This window comes from Oreochromis aureus, linkage group 18 (assembly GCF_013358895.1).
Source record: "Oreochromis aureus strain Israel breed Guangdong linkage group 18, ZZ_aureus, whole genome shotgun sequence".
NCBI lineage: Eukaryota > Metazoa > Chordata > Actinopteri > Cichliformes > Cichlidae > Oreochromis > Oreochromis aureus.
In genome coordinates, this window is record NC_052959.1 from 5,395,154 (window position 1) to 5,414,734 (window position 19,581).

Genomic DNA, 19,581 nt, shown 5'->3' on the forward strand with positions numbered 1-19,581 from the left:
GATAACTGATGCGCTGCAATGCTAGAATGACCACAGGCAGTCTGCTTCAGGAACATTATTGGTGAATCCACACAGAAAGGACTGTGGAGAAGTTGCAGTATTATTTCACCATTTGTCTGTTCCATAAGTATGAAAAACATTTTTAATGCGAGCACACACACGCAGAGTCATAGAGCACCTAGCTCTGAAATTGTACTTGTGGCACAGAAAGCACTGACAAAAAAATGTTCAGCAAACCACAGAATATTACTCAAACTCTACCTTAATGTTCATCTGCACCAGAGGAAACCCTGGGAAAGAATTTCAGTGGGTGTTCTGATTAAACTTACAGAGTAAACGCATGCATGTGTGTGTGTAAGCAACATTATGTTGCAGCGCTATGACGTAGGGGACCCCACGCAGCACATTTAATTTCTCCGTGTGTGAGAATCCTGTCTCTGTGCAGGTTTCCCTCAGTGATTGATACCTCAGATTTGATCTTGTTGTCTCCAAAGCAGAGGTGCTGGAGGTAAGCAGCAGCATTGGATTGGACTGATGGGAACTGATGTTGCAACATCTGGATCACCTCTGGCAGTTCTGGATCCCTCCAGCCAAACTCCCTACAGAGCGACACACAGAGAGAGAAAATATAGTATGCTTTGATGAATGCAGAGATAGAGATGTGTGTGTGGAGCTGAGCCTGTTAGCCTGCCTCCCTACTGTGACCCTGATTTAAAATGCTTACCGGAGAAGGAAGAAAGAAAGACAGAGACAGAAAGAGAAGCATAGTAAGTTGGAATAAATCAAAAGAAAAAAGGGGGGAAAAAACAAAGACACATTAAATAAACAGAGATTTCTGTTCTGTTTCAGTGATCTACAATAACTGTTTATTTAGGGTGACATTATTCAGCACAACATTAAAAACGATGCATGTCACCAGGTGACTGTTTCCAAGTGACAATTTACTACAGGCCTGCCAATTTAGGTTTGGGACATACGCACAGGCTGAATGATTTGACCTTTACCACAACAAGTAAGGCACCTAAATGTCACACATAAATTAAATGCTTACCTTGGTTATGCGAATGAGATCATTAGTGTGTGAATGTAAAATGTAAACTATGTTTAAAGGTAAAATAGAGCACGGGTAAAAGGTGTTCTATTATTTTTGCCAACATATTCTTCACTTTTCCACACATGACTTACAGAGTATTCTGTAGCGTCACAGTCAGACATGTAGGCCTCCTTTGTGGAACATGTGAAAAATCAAAATGCTAAAAAAAAACAAAAAACAAACCTCTACTTAAAACTGTGGAAGCCATCTGCAGTTTCAGGCATCTCCAGGTTTGTGGAATTATTTGATAAATAATTTTCCTGTGAGGTACAGACCACCCAATAAGGCTGTACAGTTCATTGATGCAGCCTGCTAATCAAGCTTGCTAGCATTAGCTAATGATTAAACACTCATCTAAATATCGGAACTGGCTCAAAAGAACCATATAAAACGCTTATATGGCTGTTAATATCAGAATGCTGATAACCAAAACAAAAAATATTCCTGGCGTTTTTATTGATGTCTAGAAATGTACTGTGTAGAAGATACAACTAAAAATGAAGGTTTAGTTGTAAAATAAGTTTCTGATTCTTTTCTTATCAGAGCCAGATCAATAGAGGATTTTAAGACCAATATTGGAATTTCTTGATCTGAAAATGTCAAATATATCAGTCAAATTTTTCTTTTTCTTTTCAGAAACAATCAGAACAGGCTCTACTCTAATATTTCTTATGTGTAGTTGTTTATTTACTCATTCATGCTCTGGCCAAGTCAGCTTGGATCAGCTGGTTGTTGAGTTTATTACGTTCCAAGCACGTGTGTCAAACTATATAACATCAACACTCACAACATGGTAAAAGGCTGTTCCTCTCATCTCTTCTTTAAATTTTCACTTATTGGCTGTTACTGCCAAATTGGACAGAGTGGCCAACAGCAAGTATCGGCCTGCTGATATGCTGATATATATCAGTCGGGCCTTACTTCAATGTCTAGATAAGGAAAGAAGTGCTTTTAAGAAAAAAGATATGAAATGACAAAGAATATACAGCTTGATTTAATAGTTCTAGGTTGCTTTTTTGAAAACATAACCCTATCAAATAAGTCCAAGGACTTGCAGGCTGCGTGCATGTATAAATTTTTAATGTGACTTGCTGTCGTTTTCAGGCAAAGAAGTCATTTTTTAACTCAATGCTTTAATTTGGCTGTAAACAAAGGAGCTACAGAAGCTAGTAACTGCATTTAAAGTCTACGGTTTCTTCCTCCTCTAGAATCCAGGCCCTCACTAACAGCGAAGGCCGGGCACTGTTAGTTGTCTATAAAATCCATCTTAGTGAATAGAGTTGGCAAACTCACTGCAGTGAATGTGGTGCATTTTCTGGCTGCCCATTGTGCTACATCAATATACATTTTATCCTGTGGACTCCAAAAGCACTGCTAAGGTCTAATGAACACAGTCAAACATTTAGAGATATATCATAAAGGAAATACAGGGATACAAAAACAGCAAACTAACAAATGCAAGATGTTACATTTAAGAACTTAGAGAGAATTTAAGAACGCGCCCTCTTTGCTTCTAAAGTAACTTGACGTTCTTCCTTTCATTTTGTGCATCTTCTCTGGGTATAACAAAGAGAAGCAAGTTAAGTCATAAATCAAATAAACATGAACTTCGAAACTGTCCAGTTTTTTTATAGAATGCAAAATAGAAATTCCCAAAGAGCGTCCATTCAGTGCATTGTGGTACGATCCACTATGGCTTCTATTGTGCAATGAGAATACTGAGCAGCTACTGAGCCACTATAAGAGCTTCTTCCTTCTGTGGTGATAAGTCCTTACTTTAATTTCCCCCAGCTACCCTGGCTTTAGCATCCAAGCAGAGGTCTACTAGTGCTCTTGCCTAAAAGGCGTGCTTAAGGCATATACACACACACACACACACACAAACACACACACAAACACAACAAGCTCACTAACCCTACACATACGTGTGAGGGGTGCCTGCACGAAAGTAGAAACACAGATTAACGTGAGAAAGATGTGATGTGAAAGAATAAAGCCGCGGCGAGGGAATCAGAGGACTGGATGGATTATGGAGAGGGAGGCGGGGCTTATCGATGTAGGCCAACAAAAGCATCGCAGTTCCTTGACAGCAGCGGTTTCTTGGGACCAACTAAGGCAGGCGCCGGCTCTTTGTTTGGTGCAAACTTTTACTCCCACAGTGCGATTTAATATTCTTGGGATTTGGGAAGAGGAGCCGATGCTTCCCGGATACTAATTTCCACCATCATCTTTCGCCATATGCTCTGCTGTGTTTCATAGAGTCCACCTGCTGTTTCTTCTTTTAAATCTGCACCTTTCTACTCTTTGATTTGAAGCTTTCTGACAGTCATGAGAAGTTTAAGGCTGCATGCAGACCTACTTTTCTTTGATGTATCTCTTTGTGGATGCGGCAACAACCCGACATCCCCATGGAGATAATTTCAGTTCTGGCTAATCTAATGTAAACACATGTGCACAAACACTTGCAGGTTTACACACACATGCACTTATCGCCGGGTGCCGTAGGTCAGCGCGCAGCTTAGGGCGGCATTAGTCAAGACACACAATCCAGCGCACAGCTAAAGCCGCCGAACGAACACACACGTATACACGCTCATTGACTTGCATGCATGCCCAACCATCAAAGGCAGTGCAGAAGAGCCAGGATTAGAAAGCTTTTGTCTCGAAGTTTCATAATGACCCAATGGGATAAACTCAGTGTTTGAAAAAATGGGGAAAATGGAGAGAGAATCATTTCAAAGGTTATTTGTTTCCCTGCGCTCTTTAAATTCCAACAGTTTTCTCTCTTTCGTTTAAATCGATTGTGTGAATGGCTTTCTGTTTCTTTTATGGCTTCCCTCCACACAGAGAATCCTGCTGTTATTAACATACAGTAGCAATAAATACGATTAAAGATGACATAACCTTGAGTAGGTTAACTGGCTGATAAGAAGCTGAGGGATCTGTTGTGTGTGTATGTTTATGTTTTTATGAGGTGGTGGGACGTCACATTTATGAAGCTTCTAGAATAATCAGTAAAGATCGCTTCTCACATCAGACAGATTAGTTATGTAAACTGATGAAATGGCAAAAAACAATCACATAACTGCAACTGATTACAGAGACGTTAAGAGAGCTGAGATTTAACTATACAAGTACATTTACTGTAAATGTGCTGCACTATAGTTGTTTTACAGGACAACAATGTTATATTTACACTGATCAGACATAATATGATGACCACTGACAGGTGAAGTGAATAACACTGATTATGTCTTCATCTTGGAGCCTGTTAGTTTGATATTTTAGGAAGCAAGTGAACATTTTGAACATTCCCAAGGAACCAAATTGTGAAGGCAAGATTACTGGGTCGAAAGCTGCAGCTCTTGTGGGCTGTTCCCGGTCTGCAGTGATCTATCAAAAACCAAAGAAGGAACAGTGGTGAACCAGCGACAGGGTCATGAATGGACAAGGATCACTGATGCACCTGGGGAGCGAAGGCTGACCCGTGCGGTCCGATCCAACAGACGAGCTACTGAAGCTCAAAATGCTGAAACTTGAACGCTAATTATGATAAAAAGGTGTCAGAATACACAAGACTTAAAGGATCTGTTAGATAGATACCACAGCACATCTACTGTCCATGCCTCGATGGGTCAGGGTGCTCATAATGTTATGCCTGATCAGTGTACTTTAAAACTATAGTTCCTAGATAATAATCCTTAGTAATGTCAAAACAAATTGTGGCAAAACAAACTAACATATAGCTGTTCCTGACCGCGGTGCACCTGTGGATGTATGAGCAGCTATCACTGAATTATTTGAAAACTTAAAAACATGTTCTTCCTCCGGTAAGTTCGGGATTTATAAGGAAAATCCTTTTTATGTAATATCTAACAGGATTTATAGACTATTATCCTTCATTGAAATATGAGATAATAATGTCCTAACAAAATTACCGCTAAGCTAAATCTAAAATTATGAGCATGCTTTGCCACTGTGTGAGCTGACTCAGTTGTGACTCCAGAATCTGGTGCACTTTGTGATGTTAACTGCAAGAGTTGGGTGTTTTAATTGCCTCTAGGTGCTAACTTCCTGACATGCACCCAAATACATTCAATGCTTTTCTCGATGTAGAGCAAACAAGGTTATCCACTCAGCTCATACATTTTAATCATTTTAGTGACAATGAGAGCCGTGGATACCATAATAAGCTACACGAGAGGTCGGTCAGCACTGATGTTTGAAGGACCTAACATACGCACTGGTGAAACAATTTCACTTATATTACTCCATCACAGAGATGTTGCTTCCACATCAGTGGACGAACATAAGCATTACCTGAAGGTAAAAGTGGCACTCTACCACAATAACTCTAAAAAGACTTTTATCATCCTGTGATCTCTTAAATCCACGGTCTTCTTTTAAGTTTCTATCTTACATTATCTCCCTTTCTAAAATCCATGTAGCAAGAATAGGCATGCCACTACTGACACACACAAGTGTGACACAATAAACACTTATCCCTTAAACAAGGGGACAAGGTTCAGTGGGTGTAAGCCTGCAGGCTCAGAAAATGTGACACACACACACACACACACACACACACACACACACACACACACACACACACACACACACACAAAGAAGACACAACTGTGTGAATACATTTTGACATAACAGGAATTGGCCAGAAATGTACATAAATACATAATAAAAAGAAAGGAAAACACGCACACACACACACACACGCACGGACGCACGCCCACACACACACACACACACACACACTCACACACCAGAGCCTAGAATAAGGCCAGAGAGACAAAAGTGGTGCATCCATCAAAGCAGATCAAACTCAACCCAAGGCTAGAGGCGCGATGCTCTGCAGAGTTGTGCACACATACAGTGAAAAACAGCTGTACAATAAATATTCATCTTAGTTTCTCTAGTATAAAACTTTTATGAGACTTAAGTGTATCTTAGTGTCATTTAGTATGAGTTCACAAGCAATGTAAGGGACACTTGATCTGGACTTATTAGTATTATGTTGCAAGAGAAAAATGTAAGGAGCCACTGATAATAAACTATAGTATGAGACACACGATACATATAGAAACACAAACATGCATTTATTCTATATGGGACCATCTCCATGAGTGCAAACTGAAGCCAATGTGAAAGAACTACAATTCATTGAAGGCTTGCTCCAGACATGAGTCAGTCCTCTGAGACAAAATGAGCAAAAATAAATAATAAATGACAGAAAAAGAGCCAATGTTTCCTTTTATAACAATGACACCAAGCAGCAGCCTCCAGGACTAAATAAATGTTGTAACAGCTGTAATTCCTCAAATGACCACCTGAGGCTAAATCTAAAAGCCAGCCAATTCCCATAGACTCCCATGTAAAGAAAGCCCAACTTAACGGCATTAAAAAGAATGTTCCGAATTTCCAAATATAGCTTTGGCCTAAATAGATCATTTGTATCTTCATAAATCCTCCATCTGGATAATAGCAAAGCTTAAAGTTAAGGGTGTGGTTGCTCTGACTGACTCGTGTGCTGATATGGGGAGCTGTAATCGGTAGCCGTCTGCTAGGACTCACTTTCAGTAATTCAAGTCCCTGAACTAGCTTAAAGCACCTTGAAGTGACTGTTGTTGTGATTTGGAGTTATACAAATACAAATGAACTGAACTGGAGCTATCCTCAGTGTTTCAGCTGTTGGAGCCCTTTGGATCAGTTTAATTACAATTATCTGACAAATTATGTGATTTGCTATTTGCTACAATATGTCCAGTTCGTGCTTCAGTTTTGGTATTTTATTAGTCTGTTACTTAGGACTAACTAGCAGACATCCATGTCAAGTTGATGGATGATTGCTTAAGCTTGCTAGTGTTACCTGATAATGATAATTTAGCACTCCTCCCTCCTAGTCAAAAGTGGGAACTCTAGCACAAATAGTGATAATAATAATAATAATAATCATGATGATGATAATAATAAAACATGTTTTTGCTTCAAATGCTTCAAAATGCGGAATGCAAAGTGACTAGATGATGTCACAGTGCCTCTGTCCATCTTTTATTTACAGTCTATAAAGTAACATGGGGTTTTATACAACATCTTTTTAAACTGTATTAAAGTTTGAAGTTATGATTCAACTCTCTAAACTGAACACTACGTCTGACAGATAAAAGGGTTTACTGTGTGATTCACTGTATCAACAGCCATCCAAGAATTCTGAGCAGCAGTTTTGTGAGCGAAATTCAAGTTTGTTTGTTTTTTCCTATTACTTAGCACTAAATTAGTAGGAATGTGTCTATGCAAGTCTCCAAAATGGGAATTTATAAACCAGTGGATGATGTCCTTTTTATAAATAGTCTATGTACTGTATGGGGCATGGGTGTCCTGTACAACATAAAGATGATATAGGATGTTGACATGTCATTAAATGTGCACCGAAAGAAGCCGACACTAAAATACTCAACCTACAGTGGAAGAAAAACTCGAGTCTGGCCCGTCTCCTGTGGGGGTTTTTTCTGCCCCAGAAAGCTGCACTATTATGGTTCATTCATTCACTAACTTTAGCCCAGAGCTGTACAAGTTTTTACTCCCTCTCTCTTTCATTCTGTGTGTGTTTCTTCCGAAAAGAGAACACAAGAGAATATGGTGCTCCCAGTCCCAAACACTGTGTGACAACATCACAGCAGGGTGAGCAAATACTACTGAGCCATCTGTGAACTTCGGGCAAAAGTGTTCATGCAGGGAATGTTTGCACTGTTTTAATGTTAGAGTTAAGAATATAGAACATATTTGGAGATGAATGCTTTTGTGGAAGACACGAAATTCTGCCAGAACTGAAAAGTGAACTGTGTGACTTGAGTTTAAAAGTAGGCTCTTATAAATATGTGGAATTCTGCCTTAGCTTTTACCGATTCTCAAGTATATCAATAAAAAAGATACATAATGAAAGCACTATGCACTGTAATTCAAAATGTTACTGAATAATGAAGAAGCGAAAAGAGTCCTGATTGTCTGGAGCTCTTCCTATAAGGACAGATTTGACCCAGCAGATTCCACAAATCCAAAGATTGGGACGTCCAAAAACTAGTAGCATACATAGTATATAATGCAAAAATTCATCTTCTGCGTAAATGGACCTGCGCCTGCATCTGTGCGCGTGTGCCTGACTCCCGAGAGCCTAACATTTCATTTGGCGACTCAGTGGACTGGGACAAAGTACCGACGAACCATCAATCCCCTCTTTGTTCCTAACCATCCAGGTGGGCTATCTCGCATCAGCACTTGCGTAGGTATGTGCGCAAGTGTGTGTGGCTCTGTGCGTGATCATGTCAACCACAGCCAAAACATTTACACCACAATACGAGATGTCAGGCTGCAGGCAACCCAACAATTAAACTCGGTAAATAAATAAGCTATCTATGAATTATGCATTCAGAAAGCGGGGCGAGGCGCTGTGATGTGAGGGCTGCAGGCAGATGATGCTCCCTGCTATATCGGGCTGAAAGGATTTCCTGTGAGTCAGGATTTTTGAGGAATAGAGTGATTTGAAAGAGTGAACTATGTGATTTGTGTCGGTATGTTTGTGTGTGCACTCCTACTGAGGATTGTCAGCGGGGGAAATGGAGATTCGTCTGATGACTCAACCCCCGAAAGACAAACAGAAATACAGACAGACACAGGGAGCGACAGGTAGGAACCTGCAGAGTAAACTGATAGAAAAGGAATAAAGGAGGAAAAGAAGAAAGAGAATTTGAAACACACTGACAACAGTGCTGATTCACTGCATTAACTTTTCAGCAGGGCATCGCACAACTTCAGGCGGCTGATTAACAGCAAAACATTACAGTGTATTTATAGAAAAAGGGAATTCAACAGCGCAAGCTCCAGTGTTGTGCTGGTTAGCACCAGAGAAAAAACCAGCAACACGTGCGGAGCTGCCCACATCAAATTCAGCTGATGGGTGTAGGTCTTTGCATAGCAACTGATCAAAAATGATTAAACAGAGCAATCAGGGATGATGTTTGTCTCTTTTAATGTCATCTGTTCTTTATGAAAGAGCAAACAACGAAGATGGAATCGTGTACATTAAAACTGTGTCTCACACTACTGTGGTGTGGTAAAAAGAGCCTAAATGCACACCTCTGTGAAAGTTATCATTTGTTTTGGTCTCATCAACCATAGATTATGCCTCTTATTCCTTGGCTTGACTTCATTTTTTTAGGGTTTACCATTAGGTGGGAGTACCAGGTAACAGGTATTCCAAGCAAGCTGAACCGATTTGAAAATGTAAAGTCAAAAGACTACATGACACCAATTGGTCATTTAATGGCGTCACTCAATGAGTCATGACAGCGACTCCTTCACAAAAAAACAAACCAGTCAACGAGGAAATGGTTACTTAAAAACCAGTCAAGTCAAGCCGAGTCAAGCAGTGTAGATCTAATGGAAAAGAGGCATTCGAGCAGTGCCATTCTTGGTGTTTTGATGCTAGACACGAGGCGTGGATCTGACTGTGGAACCAAGTTTAAAGAGGCAATGGCTAAATCTAATGACTCAAAAGTTGTTGGTCCTTAACCTCACCGACGTGCTTTTACCCTGAGGGCCGTCTCCAGGGTTTTGGTCCCAGTGACCCCAAGGATGAGGTATCGTAGCCAAGGATTTTTCCTCTATAATGGTATTGTAAATTGCATTTCGTTAAAGTCTTTGGTGAGAGGCTGTGAGCAGGAATGGATATACTTGTATCCCCCAGGGTTGGCACCTGCACTTGGTGTATCCCCAGTAGTCGAAACAGTGGCTTCCCTGTGCCTTTGGATAAGGAAACGGATCCTGAGGGTCTTGACTGTTGACTGTGCTTACTTGTCCAATGACAGTTCAGAGTGCTCGGCCTAACTAGCAGCCCTGAGTTGGGAGCTTGAATGAGCCATCTGGTTATCCCATTGTCCTACTGGGGGACTTTAATGCTCATGTGCACAATGATAGCCTGACTTGGAGGACTGATTGTGAGGAATGACCTGCCTCACCTGAGCCTAAAAGCTGTTTTGTTGTTGGATTTCTATGCTAACCACTGCTTGCCCATAACGAACACTATGTTCGAACATACGTGGCACCAGGACACCCTAAGCTGCCTATCTGTAGTGGAAGCAGAGTCTGGGGACAAGGGGGATCACGCCATCACTGGGGATAAGGTCACTAATGTAGGGTCACTAACTAGTTAACCCTCTAAAGCCTAACCTGTAGCTGGTGTCAGACAGGTGTTTTGCAGTGTTTTTTTTAAAACATCTGTCACTTCCGAACCTCCTGAAGCATTTGCTTAATTGAAAAAATTCCAACATTCCCGTTTTCAGTGATATTAGGGTCATTACAGTAATCCAGTCACAGCAGTCCTGTGAAGACGAAGGTTGGTTGAGAGAAGACAGAGTGATTTTGATGGAACTCTACAGAAAACAGACATTTTATTGGACATTTGGGTTCTTTTTACCCAAACTTTTAAAAGTTTGACCTAAAACTGACGGGAGCGTCCGTGCTATCATCAGTTTTAATGGAGTAAACTCCTGCAACAGTGTGTGGAAATCAGTGACAGTGGTTGTGGACAGGCAGATGAGGGTGGTGGCTCCCCTCTTTAAGAAGAGGGAACAGAGAGTGTGTTCCAGTATACTTAGGTGGATCACACTTCTCAGCCTCCACAGGAAGGTCTATGCAGTTAGTTGGACAGTGAATTCTAGAGAAACAATGCCGTTTTCATCCTCGCCATGAACTGGATCGGCCACTAATCCTTTTGAGGATATCTGAGCATGTGTGGGAGTTTGACCAACAAGTCTACATGTGGTTTGTGGACTTTGGTCATGGTTTTCAGTTGGCGAGTGCCCACTCTGGGTTGGGAACAAGTTACTGCCCCAAGTATCGTGGGGTTTTGTTCATGAGTGAGGGGAGAGTGGAGCAGGAGATTGACAGATGGACTGGCGCAGCTTCAGCAATGATGTAGACTGCACCAGTCTGTACAGACTGCTGCTCCTGTGACCCTGATAAGTGGGAGAAACTGGATGGATGGATGGATGGATGGATGGATGGATGGATGGATGGATGGATGGATGGATGGATGGAAAAAGACAATAGACACAAGAGTTGGTACAAGAGAGATGTGTACTCTGGAGTAATATGAAAGTGAGAGAAGACAGTGGTGCTGCAAGAATTCAAATCTAGTGATTTGACTCAGTGTGCTCTCAGTGCTCCTGTTTATTTCTAACATGACAGATCCACATTAGAGCTCTCACACTTTAAACTGCATGCACAAAACATTAAAGATTGCTCAGTGTGTTCAGCTCTGACTCTGTCCCGTAGCCTAAAAAAATGAGGTGTGGAAATCGCTTTAGTTTGTCACCAGATTAAAGTGCAACTAATTTTACTGACTGAATAGGTATTCTTTTCTCATCTCATTCCAGACCAGGTTATGTGTTGAGCATAAGTTATGGTGATCTACTCTTGCAACAGAAAAAGCACCTTTGTGACATCAATAACCCTGATTTTAAGGCCAACATACCTCACTAACCCCTTAATCTCACTTTGTGGTAGACTACCACTCAGGACAGTACCATGGTAACCAAAACACTACAATAGTTAGGAGGCATTTGTGTCTATATGATGCATCCATAAAGTTTGGATTCATCTTGACAATCTGGCCTAAAAAGTTATCGGTTCACTCTAAATCCAAGTATGGAAACATCTAGCTTCAAACAAGAAAAACATGGCGAAAGCCAAAACAATAACATCAAGACTTTAAAAGGTATTACAAGGCTATATCTATCCTTTACATATCATTTATGGTTGAAAAGAAGAGTTTTTTTAGTGGCACAAACCCACATTACACATTAAAGCAGTTGCAAGTTAAATCTGTGTGTGCTTGTTTATGTCTGGGTGACATCTTTGTAGTTTCACTATAGGAAAAAAAGTTAGAAGTTGAATTGATGGGAAGGACAACAGAAACTGAGGCAGGGAGAAAATTAGAGAAAAAGTGTGTGTGTAAGTTTGGGTTACGAAGATACTGTTGGTGTGCGTGAGGGTGTGATAGCATGGCTGACTGACTGGCCTACTGAGGCTGGACGAGATGAACGAAAGGTCAGGAGATGTCAGGCAAAGCTGAAAAGCACACATACAAACACACACAGTCCATCTTATCCATGTGACTGAGTATGGATCAGAGATTCTCAGTGTGCAGGAGAGCATGAAATAAAATGAGGCACTTTTAGGATCGGGTCAGATCCTGTCTCTTACAAATCTGTCTTCGTGTTAGCATGAATGTTTCCATAAATTACCAGAAGCCTAAGGGAGTAAGTGCGTTGGAGTACATAAGATGCTGTCTCTACAGTAACATGTCTGGATTTGCCAGATTATGCTGGCGAACGGCTTGAAAAATCAGGTAAATGACAGTTGTTTGAATCTTTTAGAGTATAAAGGTACCTTTAAGCCAGCTGTTGACAGTGGAAATGACCTAGCGTTTCCTCATCTATGTCGCTACAGATAGCATCAGTGCAACAAATTATTTGATCTCTTTTTCATTTTCATGTAAATTCTATTTTCATGCCTTCAAAAATCAAATAGTTTTCATTACTGAAGCTGATTTTGTAGAAGACGAGCCAAGGAAAGTATTAACTCTGAAAATTATGATGAAAAATCTTAATGATGACTTTATACGGTCAGGCGAAAAGGAAACTTTTCACTGGAGTCTATCCAGTATGTGAAAATTAAGTACACCACATGAGTCAGTCATTTGTAGGACCATCTTTAGCACCAATAATTTGAAATCAATGTTTTCTATATGATTTTATTCGTCTCTCTAACCCTAACACCGTAGAAGAGGATTATGGGTATTCGTTTATGGACAATATTTCAATCAGGTTGTAATATGGATTTTGACTGGACCATTGGAACACCTTGATTAGCTGCTGTATTTTGGATCATCGTCCTGTTGTATGACCCAGTTTTAGCTGTCAGAAAGAAGGCCTCGCATTTGACTTTAGAAATCTTTGGGTATACAGTGGAGTTTGTGGTCTAATGGACCGCTGCAAGGTCATCACGTCCTGTGGCTGCAAAACAAGCCAAATTCTTACCCTTCCACCACTGTGCTGTTTGTGTTTGAGGAGTTTGTGTTGATATGGTGCTTGGTGTTGGCCAAACATGCAACGTATATTATGATCAAATTTGACCAATTTGGTCTTGTCTGCCCAAAGGACATTGTTCCAGACGTTGTGTGTTCAGGTGCAAATGAGCCAACCTGATGTGTTTTTGTAAGAGCAGAGGCTTTCTTTGACAGCTGTAATGTTACATCACTGACTACCAATGATTTTAATTCAATTCAATTTTATTTACAACAACAGTTGCCTCAAAGCCATTTGGATTGTAAGGTAAAGACCCTACTGTTAAGAATACAGTTAATATTTGTTCCTTAATGATAACTGATTGGACTACAGTGCCACACACCAACACAATTCTGTATCCTAATGAGGACACACAAGATCTTTGTTTTAATGTTTAATTCTGAAAACAAAGCAGACAAAATAAACAAAAAATTAAAACCAGCCCTAAGAGACTTCAGAGTGATAAGAGTAAACATCTACAGGTAGAAATGATGCTTCAAAGCTACGAGCCTCACCGCTCATCACTGCCTTTGTTACTAGTTAGGCTCTGGCTGCTGGGCTGGGGTTCAGCACACTCTCAGTGTTAACATCACTGTCGGCTCTTTGCTAGCTTTGTGTTAGCATGCTGTCTGTGTTTGCAAAGAGTTAAAAATTCTGTTAGCAGTATAATACAGTTATCCAGTTTTTCCAACCCTCAAAAGTTGTAGACTGGCTTTTTCCTTCTCCCAGCATATAAACTCACATCTGCTGATTGTAGCGTAGCTGACATGTGCAGGAAGAAAAGGGCACGTTTATTTTTTTCTTTTTGTACTCTATTATTATGCCGCTACTATGACTGTTGGATATTTGCCTACCAGCTAGAAAGAAAGAAAGATTCAAGATCTTTTATTTCTCAAGATCTTCTATTGGTCACGTGCATAGTTATACAAGTATAACACGCAGTGACATACAGTTGTCACAAACTGTGCTAAACTGATTCGTGTTTATGACAGTTTGAGTTTGAGTTTTAATGTTTGAAAACCTGAGGCTTCCAAAGTCTCAAACCAAAGAATTGCCATTTAATTTAACATTTAACCTTTTTCAAAATTTATAGTTCTACAGTGCTGTGAAAAAGTAATTGCTCACTAAACCCAAATACCAGCTGTGCCACGCTTGGCAACATGAACTGCAATCAAGTGATCAATAACTGTCAATAAGTTTTTCACATCACTGTGGAAGAATTTTGACCCAGTCTTCTTTGCAGAATTGTTTTATTTCAGCCATACTGGATGGTTTTGGAGCATTTGGAGCATCTCTTTCTCATTCTTGAATCATGAACACTGGGCCAAGTCAGGCCTGCAGTTCTATAGATGTTGTTCTGGGCTCTTTTGGAGGGAATGTGCTCTTTGAGGTAGTTTTGGTAGGCTGGCCACTCCTGGAAAGGGAGTCTTCTCCCTTGTGGATAACGGCTCTTACTGGAGTCCCAAACATCTGGAGATTCTTATGATTGTGGGATGATGCTTTTTTTTTTAAGATCTTTACTACTTTACGTCGACATTTTTTATTGAAATGATTTCTTGATTTAACAGGTCTGGCAGTAATTAGACCTGGAAGTGGCTAATGAAATTAAACTCAGCTTTCCAAAAACGTTTGGTTAATTACAATTAATTCATAATTTAAGGGGGTATATTTTTTATACTGCAAACATACAAGTGTGACAAATATGCAACTTTTTCACAGCACAGTATAAACATTATAAACTGCTGCAAATTTTGAGTTCAGCTTAGAGTGAGATTTGTGTCGGGTTCACTTCATATCCTGTTCAAAACACAATATTTCTGCTACATTGTATGCATTTAGATAAGAAACCTTACTTTTTTGCTTATGTGCAGCCAGTGATGTTTACTGACCCAGTCTTTTCTGTTTTCACTGACAGAAGCCTATGGACCCATGCTTTCAATTCCATTGGTTCACTGGGCCCATTTCATTTTGACATGATTCAACATAACACAATAAAGCTACTAATCTGTTGATTTGTCTCCTCAAACATATACAGTAAATAAAGGCTAGTCTAGCTCAGTGAGCTTAGCTTGTGAATTTGAATCCTTTATAAGTGATTAAACTCTTGTATTGGTTTGGACAATAACACCCTGACTGGCACTGATAAGGAAATCACTGGCATTTCACATTCTGAAGAGTGAGCTAATGTTGTCTGTGTCAGTACTGTTAGCTGATTTTACATATCTGGGTAGTACATTAGTTTATGAAATATGTTCTTAAGTGAAACATAGTGGCACATTATTAAATGGATCGACAGCCATCTTTAAAATGAGATGTGAAAAAACAAAAGTGCTTGGACAACTCACAAAACCACACAGGCTAGCAGGGATATTTATAAGCGCTTGTTGGAAATATTTTTGGCTTTTGGTTTCACTGTGTTCAGGATTAATGGTGGTGCTTCAGTAATTTTCAGGAATAAAGGAAAACTCGTGTATTCAGGGAAACAGATCTGTTTGCATTCCAGAGATGAAAAGATCAGTACCATTAAAACAAAATACAAAAACAGGTGCGAAAACAAACACCGGGCAAGCCACGTGAATACAGTTGACACAAAGTCAGTTCAGAGATGATTCTGACAGACAATGGAGACAAATGAACGGCCGAATAAACTAACAGATAGATAAACTGATGAAGGTATGGATGGAGAGATGAAAAGCCAATGGAGAGAATGAGGAATGTTGACAATGTAAAAGAGGCTCTGATAGCCAAATACCTACAAATTGCACGCAAAGCAATCGATATTTGGTTAGCGACATCATTTTCTTGTCTTTCTATACTCATGTTATGTGATGACGTGATTAAATCCTGATCTGCTCTCCAATTTAGAACCCAAGTAAAAGCGATTCCTGCTTAATGCAGCGCTAAATGGGTGACAATGCAAATATGAAATGTTGTCATGCTGCCATTAACATTAACATCTGTTTCTGATAGTGGTGCCATATAGAGAGGATGGAAAGATTCAGTGAATGAGACAAAGGTAAGATAGATAGACAGAATGTACAATAGTATAAATAAATAGTTGGATTACTTTGTCATTCTTTGCTCGGCTTGATTTTGATTCCACACAAGGAATTCGGGGTCGTACCTATCGAGGGGGGACAGGCAGAGAGAAACAAGAGAGAGGTATATGTCGACTGTCTGGTAACAAATTATTCAATAACTGTTATAATAGTGATAATTAATAGTAATCAATAGAAATCAAAATTGTAGCCAGTAGACTCATCTTTCTCTCTCAACATTTTGTTATCAGGCAATAGAGGATGTGGGCAGGGTGGAGAACATGCACTTGGAGCAGGTGGTTGGGAAATGGCGAGTATGTCAGGTAAAGAGAGGGTCTCCGGACAAAAGAAACAAGGCAAGCCCTTGTCGCTTTCAGAAATTTAGCTATTGGTGGTTGCATAAATACTGTATAACTTAAGGGTTTAAATAATTTTTAGGTCAACTTAGCTGTTGAATGATGTCAGATTCATTAAATACACACAAATTACTTTGTAATCTATTTTAATTCTGTTATATGATTATAAGTGACAGACTTTATCTCAGATAAGCAGGACTGGTTACACAGTAGCTAACGAGTGAGAAAATGACAAGCATTCCGGAGCCTGTTCTGTGTAGGCTGGGTTTATTTAGTTAGATCTAGATGAGACGTTACATATATGCTTTGTATTTTGGCTAACTATGTTAGCTTATGGAAGTGCTACATGCTACATATTTTACTTTTGAAAGCTATTGCTCATGAAAATCAGAAATCCAGTTAGAATATTTCCAACGATTAATCCAAAAAAGGATTTACAATACAGAAATGTCAAACTTCTTAAAAGCATCTTTATTTATTTAGTTAATACTTGGTTTTGGCTCCTTTCCCATGAATTATTTTATCAGTGTGGCGTAGCATGGATGTAAGCTTGTGGCACTGCTGAGGGACTGCTGAAGCTCATGTTGCTTTGGCAGTGGCCTTCTGCTCATCTGTAGCATCTCCATAAAGCTTGTCAACAGATGAAAGAACAATGTGCTCTAAAATCTCCTGGTAGATGGCTATGTTGACTTTGGACTTGATAAAACACAGTGGACCAACCCAACCGTAGCACCAGCAGATGACATGGAATCCCAGATGATCACAGACTGCCGAGACTTCACACTGGACTTCAAACACCACTCTTTCTCCAGACTCTAGGACCTCAGCAGATCTAGAATCCAGTTCTTTTTCTGCATAGCTCTGGTAGATCCTTCCTTGAAGATGTCTTTCCATGTTGGCTCTTGATGCACTGAAACCTGCTGAATTGACTCCTTGTGAAGTTCTTCAAATTTCTTGAATCTTTGAAGCTCTTTTCTTGACAATCCTCTTAAAGCTGCAGGCATCTCTATTGATTGTGCATTGTGCAGCTAGTCCTAACACACTTTTCACTCCCAGTCAACTTTCCATTAATACACTTCAATACAGCACTCTGAACAGCCAGCCTTTTCAGCAATGACCTTCTGCGGTGTACCCTCCAAGTCGAGGTTGTCGATCATTAGAACAACTGTTAAGTCAGCAGTCTCCCCGGTGATCGTAATTGTGTTTACTGAAGTAGAACAAGACATACACAGTATTTATACTGTTTGAATTATATACTCAGCTAGTAGTCTTAGAATTTGAGGTACTGAATTTCTGGTTTTCATGAGCTATAACCTTCAGTGATAGAACTTTAAAGATAAAGGCTTTACCAGTCAAAGTTTGGACACACCTTCTCATTTAATGTTTGTTTTTGTTTTTTTTTTACATTTTCATAACTATTTACAACATCCTCACTGAAAGCATCAAAACTATGAATGAACATATATGGATTTATGTAGTAAACAAAAAAGTGTGGAAGTTTAAAACATGTTTTATATTTTAGATTCTTCAAAATAGCCACCCTTTGCTTTGATAACTGCTTTGCACACTCTTGGCCTTCTCTCGATGCAGCACTCCATCCCTCTCCTTATTGGTCAAATAGCCCTTAAACAGCCTCTTGAAAAAATGATGGTCCAACTAAACGCAAACGGGATGGGATGGCATGTTCCTGCAGGATGCTGTGTTAGCCATGCTGGTTCAGTGTGCCCTCAATTTTGAATAAATCCCCAACAGTGTCACCAGCAAAACACCCCCACACCATCACAACTCCTCCTCCATGCTTCACAGTGGGAACCATGCATGTAGAAACCGTCCGTTCACCTTTTCTGCATCGAACAAAGACACGGCGGGCGGAACCAAAGATCTCCAATTTGGACTCATCAGACCAAAGCACAGATTTCCACTGGTCTAATTGTCCATTCCTTGTTTTTCTTGGCCCAAACAAATCTCTTCTGCTTGTTGCTTTTCCTTAGTAGTGTTTTAAAGGCCTGATTTGCGCAGTCTCCTCTGAACAGTTGATGTAGAGATGTGTCTGCTACTGGAACTCTGTGTGGCATTTATCTGGGTTCTAATCCCAGGTGATGCTAACTTGTGATTTCTGAAGCTGATGACTCGGATGAATTTATCCTCAGCAGCAGAAACAACTCTTGGTCTTTCGTTCCTGTGCCGGTCCACATGTGAGCCAGTTTCGTCGTAGCGCTTGATGGTTTTTGCGACTGAACTTGGACACACATTGAAAGTTTTAGCAATTTTCTGGACTGACTGACCTTCAGTTCTTAATGTAATGATGGACTGTTGTTTCTCTTTACTTAGCTGACAAGGCATTGAAAACCATTTCAGGTGACTACATCTTGAACCTCACTGACAGAAGGCCAAGGGTTTGCAGTGCAAAGCAAAGGGTGGCTACTTTCAAGAATCTACAATATAAGAAATATTTAGAGGTTTTTTTTATCAATTTTTTCTTTGCTACATAATTCCATATATCTTGGTTCATGTGTTTGATGTCATCAGTTATGGATCTACAATGCAGAAAGTAGTAAAAATAAAGAAAAACCATTAATTGAGAAGGTCTGCCCAAACTTTTGACTGGTAGTAAATGTATATATACATACATTTACACAGTATTTAAAAGTTTACCTTATTGAAATAAATTACAAAATAATTTTTTTTTCACAATATTTTTGAGACATCAGTAGATGCATAAACTCCGTGTTCGCAAAACATGTAGGATCAATCCAGCATGTATGACTGTAGCGTGTGTGCACATATAGGCTGTGCTGACCAATGGACCAAACTCCCAGAACCTGGACAGGTTAAATGAATAAGTCTGCTCCTACTCAATATTTACCTCACTGCCAATGAATCCCACACAAAAGGCAAAAAGCAGTAAACCTATGCTCTGGTCTGTGAGAGTTTTTTCTTCTGTATGACAGGGTGTT

The 19,581-nt window shown here is 39.9% G+C and overlaps 1 protein-coding gene across 9 annotated transcripts in view; it reads right to left on the reverse strand.

Moving 5' to 3' along the window:
* Positions 1-19,581, reverse strand: part of ctnnd2b (catenin (cadherin-associated protein), delta 2b) — a 198,488-nt gene that overhangs the window by 57,165 nt on the left and 121,742 nt on the right. For 6 of the 9 annotated variants that reach the window (XM_039602849.1, XM_039602843.1, XM_039602844.1 and 3 more), the window contains 2 exons: positions 16,298-16,354; positions 467-599 (listed from right to left, as the gene is read on the reverse strand). In XM_039602849.1, coding sequence (XP_039458783.1) covers positions 467-599; positions 16,298-16,354 — 190 coding nt within the window. The remainder of the gene's footprint in view (positions 1-466; positions 600-16,297; positions 16,355-19,581) is intronic. The other 3 variants (XM_039602850.1, XM_039602846.1, XM_039602845.1) reach the window with 1 other exon arrangement.